A 25,621-nucleotide genomic window follows, 5' to 3' on the forward strand; every position below is an offset into this window, starting at 1 on the left:
CAATTTCAATGAGACCGGGTGGTTCACAACTGATTGGAGGATCAGCTTCAAGAACCGTGGACCCAGAGAGTCCAGCATCCTAGCTGGAGGGTCAGCTTTAAACAGCTGCTCAGAGTAGCCAGCCCAGTGGGTCACAACTGCGGTGTCATCCGTAAGGACCGTCCCATCACCCGTCCTGACTGCAAGTTTCCGAGGAACAGACCCAGATGTGCCTAATGCTTCGATTCCTTTGTAAGGAGGATGTGGGTCACTGGACTTTTGTTCTTTATGGATCAGTACATACAACCACAGCCAGTCCGTGCTGAACACACAACCTGCATAAACAAACACCCTCAGAGAAGAAACCCACAGAAATCCCAGAGATTCGCACAAATGTCTAAAAGTTTTCCATATTGTCATATTTTGAATAACGCTTACATGTTATTTTCCCGTTTTTCAGACACCAAAGAGAAGTATGTAATAACATTTTAAAATATATTTTCAATTGCTACTTTAAGATACAGTATTGAAATACTGCAATGATCTGAAGCTGATCCCAGTTCTCTTAAAGAACAAACAAGAACAGTAATATAATATCTCCAGTGCAGGCGGGAGGCTTTAATTATCCCAGTCTTCAAGTCTTCTGGACTTAGTGGAGTCACTGACTCTGCAGACTCACTTCAGACCCCACGGCATCACTGACTCCTGCCTGTTGCTGTCTTTGCAGAGCCCAGCGCTCACTGCAGGACCCAGAGCTCGAGTCTCCACCTGGGTCACATGTGTGTGGAGTTTGCATGTTCTCCCCATGTCGTCGTGGGGTTTCCTCCGGGTACTCCGGTTTTCCCCCACAGTCCAAAAACATGCTGAGGCTAATTGTAGTTGCTAAATTGCCTGTAGGTGTGTATGTGTGAATGAATGGTGTGTGAGTGTGCCCTGTGATGGGCTGACCCCCCATCCTGGGTTGTTCCCTGCCTAGTGCCCATTGATTCTGGGATAGGCTCCGGACCCCCCACGAGCCAGTAGGATAAGCGGTTTGGAAAATGGATGGATGGATGGATTATTATTATTATTATTATTATTATTATTATTCTGATCGAATGGTCCTGGGCTGTGCTGCCCAGTCTTCTCTCGTGTTCCCTCCCACAATCCTGTGCTGCCTGTGCAGACAGAGAGGCAGACAGAGAGCCTGGATTGACAGGCATCCCTCAGCCAGGAGGGCGATCACCACCATCTCCTTCCAGACATGCTGGACAACAGTATTTCCAGGTTTTTCTGGAATGTAACCCTACTAGAACAGCTTCATACCTGCCACTAGAGGCGCCGTTTTCACATAATGCAGGTAAATAAATATTTCAGTACTTTTTTACACTTTGACTTATTGTCACAAGGGAGAAATTATGAGAATTATCATCCAAGATGAGTCAATACCTGTGTGCCATAAATGCTAAACTCAAAAGGTGGCCAGTTTTAGTGTATTTAACTGACCTGTGTTAGGTTGAAGAAACAGTTATTCATCATCTTGTCATCATTTCTGTATGATCAGCAATGAGTGTAAATACATATATACATTATTTCTTATCTTCTAGCCACATACTCTTAGCTATTGTACCCTAAGTATGTGGTCAACAGCTGCCTACTCAGATAAGATTCTCACTTCCCTCTCTTGCGCCCCCCACTGATTATAAATAAAGAAGCCAAGGGGAACCACCCTTTGTAACACATTCTGCTGTAGTTTGCATTGCAGAGAGTGTGGGTACCCTTGCAAGTAAAACTGTAAAGTGTGTGTCTCGTAAATGTGGAGTTGGGGTGGAAACGCCGGGCGCTTTCCCCAACACCTGTCAAACTAGTTGTTTTCTTGCACATACTGAGGTTTAGCAATCACAGAGGTGTGTCATTAGCTAATTGAAAGTGAAACTATAGAAAACACTTTGCCTGAAAACTTTCTGACTGTGTTATAAGAGAGTCTGTAAAATGGCTGCTGCAGCTTCGTTCCTTGAGGAGGAGCTCTGCTGTGCTGTTTGCTCAGACATCTTCAAGGATCCTGTCGTCCTGAAGTGCAGCCACAGCTTCTGTAGGGTCTGTCTGCAGAAGTTCTGGGAAGGGAAGAGCATTCGGGAGTGTCCATTATGCAGGAGGAAGTCCTCCGGGGACGATCCCCCTGTCAACATTGTCTTAAGGAACGTTGTGGAGTCATATTTACAGCAAAGGAGGGTTAGAAATGTGGCAGAGAAGAATGAATCTCGCTGCAGCCTCCATGGAGAGAAGCTTCTATTCTTCTGTGAGAACGAGCAGGAGCTTCTCTGTGTTGTTTGTCACACTTCAAGAAAGCACAGAAACCACCAGCTCTGTCCAGTAGAAGAAACTGTACAGGATAAGAAGGTAATCCCTTCTATATTATTCTTTTTTCCCAGTGGATGTTAAATAAATATGGTCATAGATAAACCCCATTGTAGCTGTGAGTTGGTATACTTCCTGGGTGTCCCCTGCCCGGTGCCCTGTACCTCCTGGGTGTCCCCTGCCCGGTGCCCTGTACTTCCTCGGTGTCCCCTGCCCGGTGCCGTGTACTTCCTGGGTGTCCCCTGCCCGGTGCCCTGTACTTCCTGGGTGTCCCCAGCCCGGTGCCCTGTACCTCCTGGGTGTCCCCTGCCCGGTGCCCTGTACTTCCTGGGTGTCCCCTGCCAGGTGTCCTGTACTTCCTGGGTGTCCCCTGCCCGGTGCCCTGTACTTCCTGGGTGTCCCCTGCCAGGTGTCCTGTACCTCCTGGGTGTCCCCTGCCAGGTGCCCTGTACCTCCTGGGTGTCCCCTGCCAGGTGCCCTGTACCTCCCGGGTGTCCCCTGCCCAGTGCCCTGTACTTCCTGGGTGTCCCCTGCCAGGTGCCCTGTACCTCCTGGGTGTCCCCTGCCAGGTGCCCTGTACCTCCTGGGTGTCCCCTGCCCAGTGCCCTGTACTTCCTGGGTGTCCCCTGCCAGGTGCCCTGTACCTCCTGGGTGTCCCCTGCCCAGTGCCCTGTACTTCCTGGGTGTCCCCTGCCAGGTGCCCTGTACCTCCTGGGTGTCCCCTGCCCAGTGCCCTGTACTTCCTGGGTGTCCCCTGCCAGGTGCCCTGTACCTCCTGGGTGTCCCCTGCCCAGTGCCCTGTACTTCCTGGGTGTCCCCTGCCAGGTGCCCTGTACCTCCTGGGTGTCCCCTGCCCAGTGCCCTGTACCTCCTGGGTGTCCCCTGCCCAGTGCCCTGTACCTCCTGGGTGTCCCCTGCCAGGTACCCCGTACCTCCTGGGTGTCCCCTGCCCAGTGCCCTGTACTTCCTGGGTATCCCCTGCCCGGTGCCCTGTACCTCCTGGGTGTCCCCTGCCCGGTGCCCTGTACTTCCTGGGTGTCCCCTGCCAGGTGCCCTGTACCTCCTGGGCCTGGCTGTAGGTTCATCAAGATCTCATAATGGATAATCAGCTATGGAAGCTGGAAGACTGGAATTCTGTTTTGTATTTTTAACAGTAATATAAAAGAAACAAGCAGTGCATTACAGGTCAATCATACTTGGACTGTATCTCTTATTTTTCGTCTGTATATTTAATCTCAGGAGGATCTCAGAGCTTCACTGGTTCCATTAAATGAAAAGCTGGAGAAGTTTACAAAAGTTAAACAAGAGTCTGAGAAAACAGCCAAACACATCAAGGTAAGAAATATTTATTCTTATAAAGTAAAACCTCACTGCACAGATTAACTTCAGACTTACACAGCATTTCTCACTGTCAGAGTCAGTCCCAGCACACTGAGAAGAGGATCAAGGAGGAATTTGAGGAACTCCATCAGTTCCTGAGAGAGGAAGAGGAGGCAAGACTGGCTATACTGAGAGTGGAAGAGAAGGAAAAGAGTGAGAAGATGAAGGAGAAGATAGAGAACATCTCCAAACAGGTCTCCACCTTGACAGAGAAGATCAGAGACATTGAGAAGGCCATGGGAGCTGAGGACATCTCCTTCCTGAAGGTAGGAGTTTGATTGTCCTGCATTGTTCTGTGTGTTTGCTGGCTGAGACAAACAGAAAAACTGCTGTGTGTCTGAAACAGATTTATGAACATCTCAGTGACACTGACCATTTTCACACAGGAATTTCATTCTTTATGCGATCTGATGATTTGAAAATTATATATTCTACATAAATTATTTTTTTCCCTCTGTTTTTCAGACCTTCAAGAAAACACAGCAAAAGTATGTAATAACCATCTGCATGTTTTTAACTACTGCTTATCCAGTCATGTTTGAAATCAGCTATAGGTAATCTCTGAATTTGTAGACCATAAGATGGTCTACAAAGGTTTACCTGCCTCTCTCTCTGTCTCTCTCTCGCTCTCTGTCACTCAAATGCGAAGTGTGATAGAAAAATTTTATGTCTGTTTTATTCTTTAATAGTATTAGTATTTTTCATATAAGTTTTAGTAGTTTTGGGGGAATCTCTTGTAGTAAGTATCGGTAGTTTAGTGTTATCTGGAGTGATTCTTATGTTAATCGGCTAGACTGCATTTATATATGTTATATATTTGTTTTCATTCATCCGTAGGGGTGTGTTCTTGCTCCTACTCTGTTCAGTGCTGCGTGGATGATGCTGTAATCTTTGCAGTGTCAATGGAGGTTCTGATCACGGCGCTTGAGAGGTTGAGCGAGGAGTCTGAGTGTCTGGGTTAGCGAGTATCCTGGATCAAAACTAAGATCCTTATTTAATCTTTAATGACCTACTGGCCATGGCTGTCAGTAGTGCGTCTGTCTACAGAGAGAATGTGGACTGGGGTCAAAACATTTACCTACCTTGGCAAGGACATTCATGTCTCTGGTGACTCTTCCTATGAAGTCAGCAGACAGACTGGAAGAGCATGGGGGTCATGAGGTCACTGGAAAGGGGTGTGTGGCGCTCCTGATATCTTTGTATGGCTGTGAGACATAGACGCTGTCCAGTGGGCTGAGGCGAAGGCTGGACTCCTTTGGTACTGTGTCTCTTCAGAGAATCCTTAGGTAAAGCTGGTTTGACTTTGTGAAGTATAGTGGTTGCTAGAGGAGTCATGAATGAGGCACATTACCTGTATTGAGAGGGAGCATCAGTTACGGCACTACGGCCATGTGGCGCGTTTCCCTGAGGGTGATCCGGCTCACAGGATCCTTATTGCTGAGGACCTAAGCGGCTGGACCAGGCTCAGGGGAATCCATAACACCTGGCAGTAGCAGACGGATGGTCACTTCCGGAGGTGTTTCGTTCATGGGTGGGTGCAGCAACGCACTGTACCAGTGCAGGCTCCCAAACATGATCCCGACCGGCCTATTTATTCATGAACGTATGTATTCATTAATTATTTGAATTTATTCTGTTTAAAACCTTAGCTTGACATTTGCTCCATTTTTGCTGGAAGCAGAGTTTCGGTGAAGGGAGAGAAGGGGCTTTGTTTTTGTGCTGTTGGGGTCCCGTGTCACTGTGACCCAGAGCAGGGCGGAGACTGAGCCAGCATCTAAGGCAGGGGAACCAATCAGAAATGTGTATGCTGATCGTGGATGTGTTAGGGGTCTGTTACATTATTAACCAATGAAATATGAGTTCCTGATTAATTAAAAGATAGTCAAACAACTATAAGAAGTGTTGCGTAAGTCATTTACCTGTAACCAGAGTCTGGGGTACACTCTTTCTTTGATTAATCAATAAATAAAACAAAAGAGTAAAACTAAACATGGACTAGCGTCACATCCAAGGGTAGATAAGCAGGTGGGAAGCGGGTAAGGATGAGGGTTTATTCGGACGCACAGGGCAGACAGCGACGAACATCAATGACAGGTCAGGGAAATACGGACTCAGACGCGGACTAAATACACAGAGTGATAGGAAACAGCTGGGCACAATCGTGGAAGCACACATGGATGAACAGGGGGCTTGGCACACACGAGGGGCGTGGCACACACGAGGGGTGTGGCACACATGGGGGGCGTGGCACACACGAGAACTGGACGTGCAGGTCATGACAGCTGGTTTGCTTTTTCGTTATGCTTTGAGTGATTATTTTGAATATAAGGAATGTTCGACTTTCACAAAAGCCAGTTGTGGGTTTTCAGTAATCAAATCAGCAGGACTTCTGGACTGACTGGACTTACTCCCTACCCACTAAATCATTGGAGTTCTTATTCTGTTACTGTGTTTTATACTGTTATAATCCACTGATCTATTTACTTATTTTATCTGTCATATTCAGTCCTGTAGACTAACCGTACTGCAGACTCTCAGCCACCTTCCTCGGCGATGATTGACTCACTTCAGACCCCACAGCATCACTGACTCCTGCCTGTCGCTGTCTTTGCAGAGCCCAGTGCTCACTGCAGGACCCAGAGCTGGAGTCAGGGGCACTGATAAATGTGGCCAAACACCTGGGCTTTCTGAAGTTCAGAGTCTGGTTGAAGATGATGGAGACAGTACAGTACAGTGAGTACTGGGGGAAATGGCTGTATAAAGCAGAGAGCAGTATCTGAGTGGGTTATACTGTCACTCACTGAGAGCTCAGCCTAGCAGCACTAGTACAGTGAGCACTAGGGGAAATGGCTGTATAAAGCAGAGAGCAGTATCTGAGTGGGTTATACTATCACTCACTGGAAGCTCAGCCTAGCAGCACTGGTACAGTGAGTACTGGGGAAAATGACTGTATAAAGCAGAGAGCAGTATCTGAGTGGGCTATACTGTCACTCACTGGGAGCTCAGCCTAGCAGCACTGGTACAGTGAGTACTGGGGGAAATGGCTGTATAAAGCAGAGAACAGTATCTGAGTGGGTTATACTGTCAGTCCCTTGTAATGGAGAGCAGAAGGATGTAGTTTAGTCTTTATTTTCTTATTCAGAAATGTCTATTAATGTATTTATATTCTTTTTAAAATATTAACAGATACAATTGGGCATTTCAAAAGGTTTTAAATCTCCAGTTTAAATTTCCAGCTTTCATACAAACTTTTATCGATTTACAGTAGACCATCTTTTTCCCTTAACAGACTTTAATGCAGTGTTATTGTAACCATATCTATTCTATAAAATATCTTCAGTTTCCTTAGAAGCACTTTAATGATCATACTTACCTCATTGTAAAATGTTAGTGTTATAATGCTGATATTTTTACTGTATTGAGACAGATTATTAACTGCAGCTTCCTCTCCATCCCACAGCTCCTGTGACTCTGGACCCAAACACTGCAGCCCCCTGGCTCTCAGTGTCTGATGATCTGATCAGTGTGAGACACACTGGAGTTAAACAGCAACTTCCTGACAACCCAGAGAGATTCTCCCCCTGTGTGGGTGTGCTGGGATCTGAGGGGTTTAACTCAGGAAAACACAGCTGGGAGGTGGAGGTGGGGGACAAACCTGAGTGGGATGTAGGAGTTGCATCAGAGTTTGTTGACAGGAAGGGGGGGATTATATGCAGCCCAGAGGATGGATTCTGGGTTGTAGCTCTGAGGAAAGGTGACGTGTATACAGCATGTGATTCACCATCAACCCTCCTGAAACTGCAGAGGAAACCGCAGAGGATCAGAGTGCAGCTGGACTATGACAGGGGGCAGGTGTCCTTCTTCAACCCCACTGACATGTCACTCATCCACACCTTTAAAGGCACATTCACTGGGAGACTGTTTCCATTCTTCTCTCCATGTGCAAATGATGATGGAAGCAACCCAGGAGCCTTGAAGATCTGCCCAGTAAAGGTGTCTGTGACGGTGACATTATCCCAGTAAAGGTGTCTGTAACAGTGACGTCATCCCAGTAAAGGTGTCTGTGACAGTGATGTCATCCCAGTAAAGGTGTCTGTCACAGTGACATCATCCCATTAAGGGTGCCTGTGACAGTGATGTGATCCCAGTAAAGGTGTCTGTCACAGTGACATCATCCCATTAAGGGTGCCTGTGACAGTGATGTGATCCCAGTAAAGGTGTCTGTCACATTGACGTCATCCCAGTAAAGGTGTCTGTCACAGTGATGTCATCCCAGTAAAGGTGTCTGTGACAGTGATGTCATCCCAGTAAAGGTGTCTGTCACAGTGACATCATCCCATTAAGGGTGCCTGTGACAGTGATGTGATCCCAGTAAAGGTGTCTGTCACATTGACGTCATCCCAGTAAAGGTGTCTGTGACAGTGATGTCATCCCAGAAAAGGTGTCTGTGACAGTGATGTCATCCCAGTAAAGGTGTCTGTGACAGTAAATGTGTTTTGTGATGATTATTGATCTATAGGAATGGGGTCTTGGGTACTAAAGAATTTTACACTAAATACTGTTTAATTAACCTAATAAAATCACATATTACAAGAAATACATCATCTTTTAACCGCATCTCCATAACATCACAGCGTATTCGGAGATGTAATATACTTTAACATACACGCATGTACAGATTCTCCACACTTAATGACCTACCTGTTTACCGACCAGTAGGTTATGCTTGAAATGTCGGTGAGGGGCGGCTCCTCGCTTATCGACCAAGCCTCTTAACGAGCTAGACCTAGGAATGGAACTCGGTCATTAAATGAGGAGGGTCTGTACTAGTTAACAATATTTAAGAGATGTACTGTTTGGTGGGGCGGCATGGTGGTGCAGTGGTTAGCACTGTTGCCTCACACCTCTGGGACCCGGGTTCGAGTCTCCGCCGGGGTCACATGTGTGTGGAGTTTGCATGTTCTCCCCATGTCATCGTGGGGTTTCCTCCGGGTACTCCAGTTTCCCCCCACAGGCCAAAAACATGCTGAGGCTAATTGGAGTTGCTAAATTGCCCTTAGGTGTGCATGTGAGAGTGAATGGTGTGTGAGTGTGCCCTGCGATGGGCTGGCCCCCCATCCTGGGTTGTTCCCTGCCTCGTGCCCATTGCTTCCGAGATAGGTTCTGGACCCCCCGCGACCCAGTAGGTTAAGCGGTTTGGAAAATGGATGGATGGATGTTTGGAAAGTCTAACCTCTGTATTGTGGTAAAATCAAAGGTGCAATTTCAGTCCCCCAATTACAGCACTGACTTTGTTAAAATTATGTTCTGCAGAGTGTTTGAAAGAAACCAACCTGCTCTCATCCTACATTGAGTGCATAGATACTAAGTATGTCTTCATTGTCACCTTTAACAAACAATAGTGCCCCCTCTGCAAGCCCGACATTTAGGACATTGACTGTTATTGTACGGGAAAATCGAACAGCCTCCCTGCGCTTAATCTCATTCCATGACTAAGGCCATGCTGCCCCCCCAGCCCCTGATCAGCTTTATAATCGGTGTCAAGCTCTTTCTTTGCCTCTATGAGGTGAGTTTATGTCTGTCTCTGCCGCCGTTTCCCTTAAGCAAGCTCACTCTCAGGACCTCCGTAGGGGGCAAACAGAAAAGGCCGAGCAGTAACAGTGTTTAAGCTGGACACCACGCTGCTCATGATGTATCACTGCGCAAATGGTCTGTGGACTTTTTCCCTGAAAGCCTTTTCTCTACATGCTTTTTAAATTAATGTTAAATGTCATTAAAGCAAAAACGTTTCTTCAGACTTAATTGACCAACTCCTCTAGTCCTTTGGATGTGACTGACCGACGGGACAAACTTCACTTACCTGTTTATAGAACAAATCATTCGGAAAACCATTGCTTTAGGTTAAGGTGTTAAAAGAGGTGTCATGAGAAGCAACCCCCCCCCCAGCTGAGCATCACACAGACACCCCCCCCCCCATCAGATTGGCCATGTCTCTTTTATCAAACCAGCAGAAATCCGCTGTGCAGATCCGCACCTGTTAACAGTGTCGGTGTTTCTATGACAGCAGCCCCCGCCATACAACAGCGGCCCCCGCCATATGACAGCGGCCCCGCCTTATGACAGCAGCCCCTCGCCATATGACAGCGGCCCCCGCCATAGTGGCATTAGTGCTGTACTCTGCAGTCGCCGTGTTCCCTCCTGGAGCCATTTACTGCACATTACTCTCCTTGGTAACCTGGGACGGATCCGTTTTGGGTTCCCGCCCTGATGCCCTGATATTCCAGACAGCGCCGCTGCGGCCAATCCTCCCCCCGTAGCCACGCCTCTCCTCACAACCCCACCTCCCATGCAGCCCCAGCCACCCCCCGCGCTCCTCGCATGGACAGGTGGATCGTTCATGCGCCACTTTGCCGCATTCAGAGCTGCACAGGCTGATAGCTCACGCATGCACTGTATATGGACTGATGTCTCACACAGAGAAAACACAATTTAAAGCCATACATTTTAGGGTGGGTCTCTGCCGGCCAGAGGGGTCTGTTTTAAAGAGCTGAATCGAACCAGAGTCCGGAATAAATGGCAGCACGTGGGAAATAACGGCTTTAGCTGCTGGGACGCGGAGCGGAGTGACCTGTACAGACACGTCAGTGTTAATGAGGGACTTTGCAGTTCATCTGATCAGTCTTTATAACGTTCTGGATAAATGCAAATTGCCATCATAAAAACCGAGGCAGCAGGCTTTGTGAAAACCAATACCTGTGTCATTCTCAAATCTTCTGGCCGTGACTGTACATATGCAGGCCTTGCGTAAACATTTCAGCTTAACAATGGGAGAAATGTTTCCTGTCAGTCAAGTGAAAGTGAAACTTAAAAAATGTTGCACCTCCCTACTTCCTGTCGTTAGACGTGCCATAACAGAGTCTGTAACATGGCTGCTGCAGCTTCATCTCTGGACGAGGAGCTCTGCTGTGCTGTTTGCTCGGACTTCTTCAAGGATCCTGTTCTCCTGAAGTGCAGCCACAGCTTCTGTAGAGTCTGTCTGCAGAAGTTCTGGAAAGAGAACAGCTCTCGGGAGTGTCCATTATGCAGGAGGAAGTCCTCCGTGGACGATCCCCCTGTCAACCTAACCTTAAGGAACGTCGTGGAGTCATATTTACAGCAAAGGAGTGTTAGAAATGTGGCAGAAAAGAATGAATCTCGCTGCAGCCTCCATGGAGAGAAGCTTCTATTCTTCTGTGAGAACGACCAGGAGCTTCTCTGTGTTGCTTGTCAAAATTCAAGAAAACACAGAGACCACCAGCTCTGTCTAGTGGAAGAAGCTGCACAGGATAAGAAGGTATTCTCTTCTACTAAATTCTTTTTTTCCCAAAGGAGAATACATTAAAAATTAGATATTTTTGGAAGTTTACTTTAGTGACCTTTGCGTTGGTGTTACTGGTGACTGAGAAGAGGGATCATGACTCACTGCCAGTTTTCTAAACATAGTGGGAGTTTATAAAGATACAAAACAGATCGGATCATTTTCTACATGTTTATGTGTCACTGTGGGCATTAGTTGTGCATTGGTATTGTAGGCCACTGGGTGGAGCTGTTGTGACCTTCTGGGATATCCGTCCCAGCATGCTTTGCAGCCTGCATATTAGTTGTATCTCATTTAAGCAATAGCATTTGAGTGTGGTTGTACTCCAGTATATCACGGCTGTGATAGGGTTGTAGGCACGAGGGTTGTTGATGTAGGTCTCTGTGCTTGTTGTTGTCAGAGTTTGATGCTTAATAAAGTCTCTTGACTGTCAGAATGCCACTCAGTAGATGGTACCTATTTTTAGGTACAACGTCAGTCACATGTTGATTGTATCTCTGATTATCTGTCTGTATATTTTATCTCAGGAGGACCTCAGAGCTTCATTGATTCCATTAAATGAAAAGCTGGAGAAGTTTACAAAAGTTAAACAAGAGTCTGAGAAAACAGCCAAACACATCAAGGTATGGAGATTTATTCTGAGGAAGTAAAACCTCACTGTACAGATTAACTTCAGACTTACACAGCATTTCTCACTGTCAGAGTCAGTCCCAGCACACTGAGAAGAGGATCAAGGAGGAATTTGAGGAACTCCATCAGTTCCTGAGAGAGGAAGAGGAGGCCAGACTGGCTATACTGAGAGTGGAAGAGAAGGAAAAGAGTGAGAAGATGAAGGAGAAGATAGAGAACATCTCCAAACAGGTCTCCACCTTGACAGAGAAGATCAGAGACATTGAGAAGGCCATAGGTGCTGAGAACATCTCCTTCCTGAAGGTAGGAGTTTGATTGTCCTGCATTGTTCTATGTGTTTGCTGACTGGGACAAACAGTCCTGCTGTGTGTCTGAGCCAGATATAGGAAGTTAAAACATCTCAGTGACACCGAGAATCTTTGGCCAAGAATTTTGTCCTTCATGGTTCAGTACATACAACCACACCCAGTCCGTGTTGAACACACAACCTGTACAAACAGACACATAAACAGAAACGTCCCACAGATTCTCACAAATGTCTGACAGTTTGCCTTGTAAAACAGTCACATTGTGTGTATAACGCTTCCATTTTTTTTCCTGTTTTTCAGACTGTCAACGACACCAAAGAAAGGTATGTAGTAATAATTATTACATATTTTCAAGTATTTCATTTGCTATTTAACATTACTTAACAGCTGTAGTGACCTGGAGCTGATCCCAGGCCTCTTAAAGAACAGACAGGAACAGTAATATAATATCTCCAGGCCAGCTGTGAGGCTTTAATTATCCCAGTCATCAAGTCTTCTGGACTTAGTGGAGTCACTTATACTGCAGACTCACTTCAGACCCCACAGCATCACTGACTCCTGCCTGTCGCTGTCTTTGCAGAGCCCAGTGCTCACTGCAAGACCCAGAGCTGGAGTCAGGGGCACTGATAGATGTGGCCAAACACCTGGGCTCTCTGAAGTTCACAGTCTGGGAGAAGATGATGGAGACAGTACAGTACAGTGAGTACTGGGGGAAATGACTGCATAGAGTAGTATCTGAGTGGGTTATATTGTTATTCACTGGGAGCTCAGCCTAGCAGCACTGGTACAGTGAGTACTGGGGGAAATGGCTGTATAAAGCAGAGAGCATTATCTGAATAGATTATGCTGTCACTCACTGGGAGCTCAGCCTAGCAGCACTGGTAGAGTGAGTACTGGGGGAAATGGCTGTATAAAGCAGAGAGAAGTATCTGAGTGGGTTATACTGTCACTCACTGGGAGGTCAGCCTAGCAGCACTGGTACAGTGAGTACTGGGGGAAATGGCTGTATAAAGCAGAGAGCAGTATCTGAGTGGGTTATACTGTAATGAAAGACAGAGAAAATCTCTTCTTATGCTCATTTACGTTTTCCTTAAATGTGATAAAACAAAGTCTTTCCTCTATAACCTACAGCTCCTGTGACTCTGGACCCCAACACAGCTCACGCTAGACTCTTTCTGTCTGATCATGTGACCACTGTAGGACACACTGGAGAAAGAATGAAGATCCCTAACAACCCAGAGAGGTTCGATTCGTGTGTGAATGTGCTGGGATCTGAGGGGTTTAACTCGGGAAAACACAGCTGGGAGGTGGAGGTGGGGGACAAACCTGCCTGGGATCTGGGCGTTGTGATAGGGTCTGTTAAGAGGAAGGGCAGGGTTACATGCAGCCCAGAGAATGGATTCTGGATCATAGGTCTGAGGAAAGGTGATGAGTATGAAGCTTACAGCACACCATCAACCCGCCTGCGACTGAAGAGGAAACCGCAGAGGATCAGAGTGCATCTGGACTATGACAGGGGGGAGGTGTCCTTCTTCAACCCCACTGACATGTCACTCATCCACCTCTTCAAAGACACATTCACTGGGACCCTGTTTCCATTATTCTCTCCATGTGTAAATAATGATGGAAGCAACCCTGGATCCCTGAAGATCTGCCCAGTAAAGGTGTCTGTGACGGTGATGTGATCCCAGTAAAGGTGTCTGTAACACTTACATCATCCCAGTAAGGATGCCTGTGTCTGAGACACTATATTGTAAGGGGGGGAAGCTGAGTTGTCCTGGAACACCGTGAATATCTGTCACCTGGTTCGGGTTAAACTGTACGGAGAGAGAAAGTTCTCTAGGAATAGTTCCTTTTTTCTTAGCTTAGTGGGCTCAGTATATTCGTACTGTTAGCTAATCAATCTCATATGGAGAAAAACATCTATTAAACAAATAAATGTGAATGTACTACAACCAACTCTTTGTAAGATCTCGCTAGAAGTTTCTAGAATATCAGCTTGACATGTAAAGATGAAACAGTCCGAGGTTAATGGTTCAGTGTTAAAGATCCAGCTGGCTGCAGCCTGTAGGCGCAGCTTGTTAATGTGTGTCTGCGTGTGTGTGTGTGTGTATGTGCATGCGTGTGTGTGTGTCTGTGTCTGCGTCTGTGTGTGTGCGCGTGTGTGTGTGCATGCGTCTGTGTGTGTGCGTGTGTGCGTGTGTGTGTGTGCGTGTGTGTGTGTGCATGCGTCTGTGTCTGCGTGTGTGTGTGTGCGTGTGTGTGTGTGCGTGTGTGTGTGTGTGTCTGTGTCTGCGTCTGTGTGTGTGTGTCTGTGTCTGTGTGTGTGTGTCTGTGTCTGCGTCTGTGTGTGTGTGCATGCGTGTGCGCGCGTGCGTCTGTGTGTGTGCGTGTGTGTGTGTGCATGTGTGTGTGTGCATGTATTTGACATGGCCAGGCATCCCATCCAAGGTGCCTCAAGGCCTTGTGCCCTGTGCTGCCAGCCATAGACTCCAAGCTTTGACCACATCCACACAGCACACACTGCATATACAGGTGTTTGTGATACAGAAGTGCAGTGTCCCCTGTCTCACAGACATGTGCCCACGTCTCCCTCGCATATCATAGAGGTGACCTTTCCCAGTGATGTGACGCAGTGTAGCCACCTTTTATACAAGCTGAACAGCAGGTGAAACAAGTTTTTCTTGAGGACAGAAATAATGCGGAGGAGCAGGTGAAAGCAAAACCGCATGAGCGACTGAGTTTACACTGACCGTGGAGCATCCAGAAAATGGCCAGTAAGCCTTCATTTTACATGAACGCATACGCTGCTCCTTGTACAATGGGAGCCAGTCCTGCTTCCCGGTGGTCACACCTTCTGTAGAGCTTGCTTGGGAAGAGAGGAGATTTCTGGAATGTCCAGTGTCAGACAGCGTCCACTTTGCCAAACCCTCCTGTCCATCTGGCTTTGAAAAACATCGGCAAGTCCTACCTGAAGCAGAAAGGTGAGAAGATAACTGCAGACCCAGCTGAAGCTCAGTGTGCCATCTAGACTAACTTCTGATCTTCTGTGTAGAAGACCAGGAGCCCATCTGTGCGGCCTGTCAGACTGCAAAAGAGAAAAATTCAACAGGACATTAGTTCCACATATACGAGGTACATTCCAGGGGATGCATATGGTAGATTCCCAGGAGTCATGCACATCTGGCCAGCAGAGCTAACTGTAACAGTTAAATCATAACTCTAAACTGTAACACTGAATTTGAAACAGTGAAACAGGCAGTTAAATTTTAACTGTAAAATACAACAATGAAACAGTGAAATCATAATAATGAAACTGCAACAGATAAATTGTAACAGTGAAACTAACTAACTACCTAATTGTAAAATGTAACTGTGAGTCATTTCCCCATTTGACCAGCAGATCTTTTTGCCCCCACATTCATTCTTAGCTCCTAGTGTGTTCTCCATTTCACTGGACCGAGAGTGGCTGAATGGGCTTAGCGGGCAGCTGTGTTTTCTTAGCTTCCCCTTTGTCATGGGTGAGGGAAATCATAAGTGACAATGTAACAGTTAAATCATAACTAAACTGTAACAGTGAAATAATAATGAATATGTAATAGTTAAATCGTAACTGTAAAATATAACAGTGAAACTGTTAAATTGTAACTGAAATACAACAATGAAACTGTCAGTTAAATCATAACTGTAAACTGAATTGAATCAGTGAAACTGTAACAGATAAATCGTGATTGGTAAATGTAAACGTGAAACTGTAAAAGTGAAATGAAGACACCCATCACATTTCCCAAAGCAAGTCTGCATGATTAAAGAATAATTATTGTACTTAATTTTTATCTCAGATATTGTCACGTTCTTTGTTGCTCCTTGGCCTGATTTAATTTAATCTCTGTCTTTCTTTTTTGTTGTTGTTGTTCTTGTAATATTTTAAAATGTTTATTTACCTAATACCCGGGAATCTGCGACAAGCTTAAACTTTTAGGCAGAAAAGCTCAAGATCTCCTGTCATATTTAGTTGATCCAGCAGGAGGCAGCACTACGCCGCCAAAGTGAGAACGATCCCGTATTGTCAATTATCCGGTCTGTTCAGTTCTTAAAATAAACTCTTTCCCAAAGCAGAATTTCTTTTTTCTCATACATGGTGCTGCTCTCTTTGCTGTCAGCTTCTACTGTTTTCCGATCTTTCTATCAATCCCAGAAGAGTTCAGTTCACCGAGTTATTTCATGATGATCCACGATCAGATTTCCCAGCCCATTCGTAGAATTATCCAGTAAGAACAGGTCTTGGGTCGGCAGCTGATTAGCGCAAAACTAGCGAACACTCAACCAATCCAAGAAGCCAAACCACAGACGCTTAATTTAAACTCCAGCGGCACATCCAATCAGATTTGTGCTGATTTGCCTACATCGTGGACTTCGCCGCGTGCTTCAGGATAGCGTTAATGTAAACCTATATATGTACTGATATAAAGGGTTGCGGCGCAAAGAAGGTCGAGAATCGCTGCTGTAACACAAGACACAAACACATTTCAATGGATTTGTGAAAATGTTAAAGCACTTCAAACTATATTTATCTAAATAAATAAACTATTTGATTTAGAATAGCGAGGTCTGGGAACGGCTTGAATGAAAGGTTTAAGCTTCATGCTGTTGTGAGAGGTACGTCAGGTGTAACCCATTCCTTAAAATGACCACTGAAGCCTCGTCTATCGGACAGCAGCTCTGCTGTTTGCTCAGAATTCAAGGATTATGTTGTCCTGACGTCAGGGGCAATTCTAGGATTTGAAATAATAAATACCGGCTAAACATATTTTGCAGTAGGTTAATTTAGATAAATCCATCCATCCATTTTCCATACCGCTTATCCTACTGGGGCGCGGGGGGTCCGGAGCCTATCCCAGAAGCAGGGAACAACCCAGGATGGGGGGCTAGCCCATCGCATCGGAAACCGGAGCACCCGGAGGAAACCCCAAGACAAGGGGAGAACATGCAAACTCCACACACATGTGACCCAGGCGGAGACTCGAACCCGGGTCCCAGAGGTGTGAGGCAACAGTCTCCAACAATCGTCTCCGTGACGACACACCTTTGCCCTTATTAGCTGAGAATTTTTAGTCACACGCATGACGCTTGTATTCCAGGAAGTTCCGATGCGTTATCTGCTATTTCTCCTGAAAAGCACGTAAAGCAGTGAGAACTGGTTTTCTGTTAGTTTACCTGGTAAATGAAGTTTAAATAAATCAAATAAATGCTCTAATAGTACACGTAAGTTGTTTATGTATTGTTGGTTACTGTAATGTTATTTGTTTAATCGTCTAGTCTGTGAAGAAGGCATTCAAGTAAGAATTGCATTGTACTCTGTACATGACAATAAAAACTTTGAATCCTTGAAATATGTGTATTTGATCTTTTTTTCCTGACAGCTATCTTTATACACAGGACCACTATACACAATAGTTTATTTGTTTTCATTGCTAACAGTTTGGATCAGGAGTTGGTTATTGTAAAAGAAGTAATGAGTATGCACGTGATATTTGTGTAGATTTATCTACACCCTTCTGGCAGTGCTGCCATTGCAGTCAGGTCTCGCACACAACGAGGAGTAGAAGTCCGACTTAACTGCAGTGAGTTTATACTCCACCCCTGCAGCCGCCGGCAGATGGCGCTCCACGTCAACTCAGTCGCAGACAGACTTAAGCCCAAATCGAACGCACCCAATAATAAAATAACAGAACACGCCCCTCTCACATTTTTTTTCCCAAATCAAGGGCGAAGGACTCTAAAGGCACACAGCCCGCAAACTGTAGCCATCGCAGCCCGCAATCACCGCCTGCACTGCGCACAGCAGAGTTTGTTTCCTATTTATTAAATAGCTTGTGTCAGGATAGACTGTACTCTCCGTTGTTCTTTTTACATGAAAAAATATTTAGAGAGGTATAAAATCTTCCATTCATGTAGCTTCTGAAATTAGTAAATACATTCTCTCTGATGGTTGTTATGATTATAATGATTTGGGTTATTTCTGTGAAAATTGGGTATTTTTAGACATCCTGAGGTAGATAACATGAAAAATTCCTATTATTGGTCTTTAGCTATACGTATTCAGTATAATGTTACTTAAAAATATAGTTTTCATTTTCACATGTAACCCCCCCGTGGAAATCTATCGAAAGACAAAAAATAAGGGCAAATCAGCACCTCAATGAAAACTCCAGTGAAGATGGAAGCTCACTGCGATCTACATGGAGAGAAACTTCTGATCTTCTGTGAGGATGACCAAGAGTCCGTCTGTGTCGTGTGTCAGACATCAAAAAGTCACAGAAACCATCATTTCCGTCCCGTGGAAGAGGCAGCGCAGGATATGAAGGTAATATTCATGTTTATTGAGCTATAAATATTCCAAGCACTGAAACGCGCCATCCTTCACTTTATAATCAGATTTAGCTAATGTTTACATGCTGTGTGTAAAACCGTGATTTTTACGACCGTTGATTTAAAATGTATGTATTTTCGGATGTTTTTGTATCGCTACGGCGAATTTATTTTCCCCAGTGTTTGTGTAAATGGTTATTCCGGCGACTAAAAGATGCGCTGTGCTGTTTTTAATTGGTTAAACTGGTTCATTGAACGGCTTTACAGGCAAAGCGCAGAGATTAAACTACATATTATACTGCAAAAAATACTGAGATGTTGATATTCAAGTATTAAATCAAAGTTATGTGTATCGCTAATAGGATTTAACCAAATATTTTGCTTTGTCTAATTCCACTTGAGTTAGTCACTTAAGACTGAAGTATTCTTGATTCCTTGAGAATACCGAGGATAATTATTGTTTTTAATTTCGCTTTTGGATATTTAATATCAGGAGGAACTGAGAACAGCACTGAACCTATTAAATGAAAAGCTGGAGAAGATAATTACATTTAAACAGCAATATGAGAAAACAGGCAAACACTTAAAGGTGAGCAGAGTCCGGTCATTTCATCCTCGCAAAGTGAAAAAAAAACAGTGTTGTGTTAAATCTATATATTCTCACATTAAGAGTCAGTTTCAGCACATTGAGAGGAGGATAAAGGAGGAATTTGAGGAACTCCATCAGTTCCTGAGAGAGGAAGAGGAGGCCAGACTGGCTATACTGAGAGTGGAAGAGATGGAGAAGAGCGAGAGGATGAAGGAGAAGATAGAGAACATCTCCAAACAGGTCTCCACCCTGTCAGAGAAGATCAGAGATACTGAGACAACTATGGAATCTGGAGACATCTTCTTCTTAAAGGTTGATCTACACTGTAAAAAGTAATACCTAGATCTAACTTATAAAAAGTGAGGCAAGTGGCTGCATTGGATGTTTTAAGTTGAGTCAACTTGCAGCCTTTTTTAAGTGTAATAAACACTGTAACATTACTTAATACAAACACAACAAAATCAAGTTGAGTTAACTAATAGTACTAGTATTGCTCAGTTAGATAAACCTACTTTTATTGGTACAGGTAACTTATTTATGGGTTGCTACAAGTAACCTGTACTCATTTAATTAGGTTTTATTAACTTTATTTTCTCAGTACAATTAACCTAATCAAATGTGAATAAACATTTTAATTGAGTCCTGCCTATAACCTCAGAAAAAAATCTAAATGGCTATATAGTCTAAGTACTACAGTGATTAACTGTACATAAACAGGCTTTGTCAAAAACAGTTACAAATTAAATTGAAGAAGAAAAAGATGGGAAGATAGATTGAAAACAATAACATTTATTCAATGTCAACCAGTTTCACTTTTAACAGGGACTACAAAACAGCCAATAAATGTCAGATGCCACTGAGAAATAATCTAAGACAACTTGGTAAGGAGATTTGCATACTTGGATGATGGCTTAGGACGCATGGCGTCCAATCCCACAAAGAGATATAATATATATACATACATATATATATATATATATATACAAAGGTATACACCATTTTTGAGGGATACTTGAGGTCGAGGGCATAGGTAAGTCCAAACAGGAGGCAGCATGCTTTCGACAGGTTTGGCACACCTCTGACCACAGGCTGTCCTTCTATGATGATCCCAATCATGTCGGGCTGATGGCATATGTAAATTTTCAGTGGGCAACTGCCAAGCTCAGCGTGCACCTCTGTTTCATCATGACTCTATTGGTGGAGACAAAAAAGAATCAAGAGTTTGGTCAGACAAACAAGTAATGAGATAAATATGTATACCTCACAATATGAATACATACAAACAGAAAAATAGACAAGTAGCTCTAAGCACGATACATACATGGTGGACACTGATGAGGTCTTCCTGTCTCTCCCCCACATACTCAATCAGGCATCTCAGGACCACTTCTCTCCTTTTCTCCACAGAGGCAGATGGGTCCTGTTAAAAAGTAAAATCTGATTAAAATTCACAGCCTGATGTCAGATTGCTGTTAAAGGTCCTACTATACATGTAGCTCTGTACTACAAGATCTCACACTAGCACCGGCATTTCAAAAAAACAAAACAAAAAAGCATATTGCATGTGCATGTTGTTTACTCAAAAACGTCAAGGGGACAATTCACAAATTTGAGATTTAACTGTCCAAGTAGGCTGTGTTCATTAATATGAATCAAGCTTCTATTAGTACATTGTCTATTTCTCACCTCAAATGCTTTCTTAAACAAGTTTTAGTGGACCTTTCATGTGTAAAGAGACTGCTTAGAAGCAAGGCACAGTCTTGGAAAATGGTGACAAGGGAATTGCATTACTTATGCAATTACATACATATGCAGCCAACATGTCTATTAACCAATAGAACAGTCGTGGAGTACACAGAGGAAGTGTAACTTCACTGAATGTTTGGGCATACATTTTCACACTAGATCATCATAATAGCAAGGTCATGTTAACTCACTGTGGGGGCTAACTATCCCCTTAAACTATGCTACCTTTAGAACAATGCCTTACATGTAGTTGTCTTTTAAAGAATGAGAGGTGGGGGGGTCTCATGATCAGTCTCTGGGTAGTATGAATGTGCTCATTTAATTTTTTAATCTTTAGTTAACGTTAACTTAAACTAATATTTGACATTAAACTGTAAGGCAAACGTCATAGACAAAACAGGTTAACATTAGTTCTACGCTAGTTTAAAGTAACGCTAACTTACGATTAAAAGTGATATTATTGGTAAAATTAAAACCAACGTAGCCTTGAAACACATAGTATACATGACTACAGCACTTATTTAACTTCATATTAACAACACGGTCTCAACCGGCATCTTGCCTACAAGACCACACTGCTTCTACACTGTGCAGCCAACTTAGCGTGCGATGTGTGCAGGATAGCTAGCTATACAGTACAACTTGCAAACTTAACCTCAGCTCCTTAGTGGAGTAGCGATTTTGCGTGACTTTACATCACCAATCATTTGGTTAAATTGCTCAACTTACCGTGTTAACCAGTCCCTGAAATCCAGATCCGCTGCAGCGAACAACAGCCGAGAAAAATGCTGCACCTGCGTGGGAAAGTCCCCGCCAGTGAAAAAAGGATAATGCCAACTTACAATAATTTTTAAATATTTAAGTTTGATGAACACAAATGCTACATCGGCAGCTGCTCTAATAAAATGTGTATGTCAACTCACTTTTATAACATTTCTTGTACACAACAACCACATACAAATAACTAACCTGAATAAATTGCAATTGTTTTATTTACAATATATAGTTATGTAAAAAACTGATATATTTTAAGTAAAGAGGAAGTATATTGAGACCTTTTAGTAAAAAACAAATAAAATAAACTAGATTACAAATATTTAAAATATATAAAACCTACTTTGTGGGTGTAGCACTTTTTACAGTGTAGTTGCAGTTTAGATTAACAATGAGAACGATGGGCTTGGTGACCATAAGAGCATCCAGTTAGTTAATCTTGGGTTTGGTCAAGCCCTGGTATCTAGCATTACTTATCCTGGCACGTATAATCTGCTCTTCATCAGCTGTCATAATTTTCTTATTTAATTATTGGTTTTATCTTTATTTTTCAGTGCTACGAGGATCTGAAAGCCAGGTATTTATCTGTAGTGTTAACTCTTATCTAAAACAGCCATTCAGACCCCACTGCATCACTGCCTCCTGTCTGTCACTGTCTTTGCAGAGCCCAGTGCTCACTGCAGGACCCAGAGCTGGAGTCAGGGGCGCTGATAGATGTGGCCAAACACCTGGGATCTCTGAAGTTCAGAGTCTGGGAGAAGATGCTGGGGACAGTGCAGTACAGTGAGTACTGGGGGAAATGGCAGAGAGCAGTATGTGAGTGGGTTATACTGTCACTCACTGGGAGCTCAGCCTAACAGCACTGGTACAGTGAGTACTCGGGGAAATGGCTGTGCTGTATAAAGGAAACCAGCTGATGCCCATTTCATGCTTTACTGCAGTACTGTGCAGAGACTGTTTGAGGAGCAGGTGCTAACAGGTTACAAAGAGGCACTCTGTACCTTTTAAAGCTCAAACACAAGTTCACTTTAAGCATTTTCCGGGTTGGACTCGGTCTTATCTCAGGATTCCCATGCTTCTGTGATCTCTAGGAGGATCCTGCATCTGTATCACATAAACCCAGTCAGGGTATTTAATGGATCCAAACCTCAGTTCAATTAAAAAGCATAAATCCATTTAGAGCCTATGGCTGATTTAGTGCAACATTTCGAGCTGTGTGGAGTGATTAGAGTGCAGTGTTTAACACTGGTACATGGCAGTGGCGATGTCATCCTCCTGACTTTGAGGGTGTGGTGGGCTGAAAGTGTGTGTGCTCAGACCTTCATTTGTGAATAAACAAAGCAGCGTAATCCAGGGGCTGCTTAGTCTAATGCAGGTAAATGACATGGATACAAGCCTACAGAGCGATGGCTCAGGGTAGCGTATCATGGATAAAGACAAGAACGGAACCGAAAGACATTTTATTGTGTGAGTGTTCATGCTGTACAGTGACAACATATCGAGGTCAGTAACAGATGAAGTTACACAACTCGGTGCGGGCGGCTGTACGTAACAAACCTTAATGTCACATCTTATGATGGATTTCAGAGCCGACCCCATTCCTGCCGCCAGTGAGCTAGGAGACTCACTGCATTCACTGGAATCAGAGTCGGTGAGAGCGACAGAAGGGAGGATGAAACCTTTAGATCAAAAGAAAAAAACTAGATCAGTGCTCAGCTATCGATAATCATATTTTTCATTTTTGATTCTTCAAACCTTATTTGGATGTAGCTCATTTCCCAAGTTGCTTATAGCGGAAAAGTGTAATGGATACAAATGCATGTCAACCCACAGCTCCTGTGACTCTGGACCCAAACACTGCATCCCCCTGGCTGTCAGTGTCAGATGATCTGACCAGCGTGAGAAACACTGCCGTGAAACAGCAGCTACCGAACAACCCGGAGCGGCTGGTCTGTTACCCCGATCTGCAGGGATCTGAGGGGTTTAGCTCAGGACAACACAGCTGGGAGGTGGAGGTGGGGGACAAACCTGAGTGGGCTGTAGGGGTCGAAAAAGAGTCTGTTAACAGGAAGGGGGGCGTAAAGTACAGCCCAGAGGATGGATTCTGGGTTCTGTATCTAAGGAACGGTAACAAGTATGAAGCATGTACCTCACCACCAACCCACCTGCAATTGGAGAGGAATCCACAGAGGATCAGGGTGCAGCTGGACTATGACAGGGGGCAGGTGTCCTTCTTCAACCCCACTGACATGTCACTCATCCACACCTTTAAAGGAACATTCACTGGGAGACTGTTTCCATATTTCTATCTTGGTCCAAATGTTGATGGCAGTAACCCTGGAGCACTGCAGATCTGCCCAGTAAAGGTGTCTGTGACAGTGACGTCATCCCAGTAAAGGTGTTTGTGACGGTGACATCATCCCAGTAAAGGTGTCTGTGACGGTGACATCATCCCAGTAAAGGTGTCTGTGACAGTGACATCATAGGAAATGTGTGATACGGATGTTATCTCAGTGACGTCATGCTAGCCAGTAAGGCTGACTCTGACAGTGGTATTCCAGTAAGGCTGACACTGACAGTGATGTTTCAGTAAGGCTGACACTGACAGTGGTATTCCAGTAAGGCTGACACTGACAGTGGTATTTCAGTAAGGCTGACACTGACAGTGGTATTTCAGTAAGGCTGACTCGGTGACAGTGGTATGCCAGTAAGGCTGACTCTGACAGTGCTTTTTCAGTAAGGCTGACACTGACAGTGGTATTTCAGTAAGGCTGACTCTGACAGTGGTATGCCAGTAAGGCTGACACTGACAGTGCTTTTTCAGTAAGGCTGACACTGACAGTGGTATACCAGTAAGGTTGACACTGACAGTGGTATGCCAATAAGGCTGACACTGACAGTGATGTTTCAGTAAGGCTGACACTGACAGTGGTATTCCAGTAAGGCTGACACTGACAGTGGTATTTCAGTAAGGCTGACACTGACAGTGGTATTTCAGTAAGGCTGACTCGGTGACAGTGGTATGCCAGTAAGGCTGACTCTGACAGTGCTTTTTCAGTAAGGCTGACACTGACAGTGGTATTCCAGTAAGGCTGACACTGACAGTGATGTTTCAGTAAGGCTGACACTGACAGTGGTATTCCAGTAAGGCTGACACTGACAGTGGTATTTCAGTAAGGCTGACACTGACAGTGGTATTTCAGTAAGGCTGACTCGGTGACAGTGGTATGCCAGTAAGGCTGACTCTGACAGTGCTTTTTCAGTAAGGCTGACACTGACAGTGGTATTTCAGTAAGGCTGACTCTGACAGTGGTATGCCAGTAAGGCTGACACTGACAGTGCTTTTTCAGTAAGGCTGACACTGACAGTGGTATACCAGTAAGGTTGACACTGACAGTGGTATGCCAATAAGGTTGACACTGACAGTGGTATGCCAATAAGGTTGACACTGACAGTGGTATGCCAGTAAGGCTGACACTGACAGTGGTATGCCAGTAAGGTTGACACTGACAGTGGTATTCCAGTAAGTCAGACACTGACAGTGCTTTTTCAGTAAGGCTGACTCTGACAGTGGTATGCCAGTAAGGCTGACACCGACAGTGGTATGCCAGTAAGGCTGACACCGACAGTGGTATGCCAGTAAGGCTGACACCGACAGTGCTTTTTCAGTAAGGCTGACTCTGACAGTGGTATGCCAGTAAGGCTGACACCGACAGTGGTATGCCAGTAAGGCTGACACCGACAGTGGTATGCCAGTAAGGCTGACACCGACAGTGCTTTTTCAGTAAGGCTGACTCTGACAGTGGTATGCCAGTAAGGCTGACACCGACAGTGGTATGCCAGTAAGGCTGACACCGACAGTGGTATGCCAGTAAGGCTGACACCGACAGTGGTATTCCAGTAAGTCTGACACTGACAGTGCTTTTTCAGTAAGGCTGACTCTGACAGTGGTATTTCTGAATGAATGAATTATATCGACACCTTCAAACAAATCACCCTCAGCGAAGGACTGGGCAGAGGAGATTTTCAAAGTTCAAGAGGAGAACTTCAGGAGACAGTGTTCTGAAGGTGGAAGAGTAAACGCAGGGTTAGGTTGGTGTCAAGAGAACATTAGTTATGTGCCTGCAGATCGAGGAAGGTTTGGAGTCT

The 25,621-nt window shown here is 44.7% G+C and overlaps 3 protein-coding genes and 1 long non-coding RNA gene across 6 annotated transcripts; 3 read left to right on the plus strand and 1 right to left on the minus strand.

The window, feature by feature from the left end:
- The first annotated feature begins 1,934 nt into the window (after positions 1–1,934).
- Positions 1,935–24,232, plus strand: LOC125715568 (zinc-binding protein A33-like). 3 transcript variants are annotated; one of them, XR_007384101.1, is made up of 7 exons: positions 1,935–2,358; positions 3,556–3,651; positions 3,732–3,962; positions 4,162–4,184; positions 6,311–6,429; positions 7,157–7,913; positions 8,010–8,186. XR_007384101.1 is itself a non-coding variant. In XM_048987291.1 (7 exons), the coding sequence occupies exons 1-7, from the start codon at positions 1,951–1,953 to the stop codon at positions 23,930–23,932; spliced, it is 1,440 nt and encodes a 479-aa protein (XP_048843248.1). In that variant the 5' UTR covers positions 1,935–1,950; the 3' UTR covers positions 23,933–24,232. The 3 variants fall into 3 exon arrangements, 2 of the variants coding, with proteins under 2 accessions (XP_048843248.1, XP_048843247.1); XM_048987291.1 differs by lacking the exon at positions 8,010–8,186 and adding an exon at positions 23,903–24,232 and having other exon boundaries at positions 7,157–7,689; XM_048987290.1 differs by having other exon boundaries at positions 7,157–8,186.
- Positions 10,599–13,950, plus strand: LOC125715569 (nuclear factor 7, brain-like). The gene is made up of 6 exons (XM_048987292.1): positions 10,599–11,029; positions 11,581–11,676; positions 11,756–11,986; positions 12,292–12,314; positions 12,572–12,690; positions 13,123–13,950. Exons 1-6 carry the CDS (start codon positions 10,622–10,624, stop codon positions 13,674–13,676), a joined length of 1,431 nt encoding a protein of 476 aa, XP_048843249.1. The 5' UTR covers positions 10,599–10,621; the 3' UTR covers positions 13,677–13,950.
- Positions 17,890–23,909, plus strand: LOC125715572 (E3 ubiquitin-protein ligase TRIM35-like). The gene is made up of 6 exons (XM_048987295.1): positions 17,890–18,358; positions 18,857–18,952; positions 19,034–19,264; positions 22,027–22,049; positions 22,137–22,255; positions 23,306–23,909. Exons 1-6 carry the CDS (start codon positions 18,194–18,196, stop codon positions 23,866–23,868), a joined length of 1,197 nt encoding a protein of 398 aa, XP_048843252.1. The 5' UTR covers positions 17,890–18,193; the 3' UTR covers positions 23,869–23,909.
- LOC125715577 (uncharacterized) lies at positions 20,275–21,844 on the minus strand. The gene is made up of 3 exons (XR_007384102.1): positions 21,816–21,844; positions 21,428–21,492; positions 20,275–20,372 (listed from the first exon to the last, which is right to left on the minus strand). It is a non-coding gene; the product is annotated as an uncharacterized LOC125715577 (long non-coding RNA).
- Positions 24,233–25,621: the final 1,389 nt, after the last annotated feature.

This window comes from Brienomyrus brachyistius, chromosome 20 (assembly GCF_023856365.1).
Source record: "Brienomyrus brachyistius isolate T26 chromosome 20, BBRACH_0.4, whole genome shotgun sequence".
Taxonomy (NCBI): domain Eukaryota; kingdom Metazoa; phylum Chordata; class Actinopteri; order Osteoglossiformes; family Mormyridae; genus Brienomyrus; species Brienomyrus brachyistius.

Coding starts and splice junctions, on each gene's coding strand:
- LOC125715569 (XM_048987292.1), top strand. CDS start 10,622: ATGGCTGCTGCAGCTTCATCTCTGGACGAGGAGCTCTGCTGTGCTGTT. Junction 11,987..12,291: donor AGAACATCTCCTTCCTGAAG/GTAGGAGTTTGA, acceptor CCTGTTTTTCAG/ACTGTCAACGACACCAAAGA. Junction 12,315..12,571: donor GTCAACGACACCAAAGAAAG/GTATGTAGTAAT, acceptor CTGTCTTTGCAG/AGCCCAGTGCTCACTGCAAG.
- LOC125715568 (XM_048987291.1), top strand. CDS start 1,951: ATGGCTGCTGCAGCTTCGTTCCTTGAGGAGGAGCTCTGCTGTGCTGTT. Junction 3,652..3,731: donor AAACAGCCAAACACATCAAG/GTAAGAAATATT, acceptor TCTCACTGTCAG/AGTCAGTCCCAGCACACTGA. Junction 7,690..23,902: donor TGAAGATCTGCCCAGTAAAG/GTGTCTGTGACG, acceptor ATCCCAGTAAAG/GTGTCTGTGACGGTGACATC.
- LOC125715572 (XM_048987295.1), top strand. CDS start 18,194: ATGAAAACTCCAGTGAAGATGGAAGCTCACTGCGATCTACATGGAGAG. Junction 18,359..18,856: donor AGGCAGCGCAGGATATGAAG/GTAATATTCATG, acceptor ATTTAATATCAG/GAGGAACTGAGAACAGCACT. Junction 18,953..19,033: donor AAACAGGCAAACACTTAAAG/GTGAGCAGAGTC, acceptor TCTCACATTAAG/AGTCAGTTTCAGCACATTGA.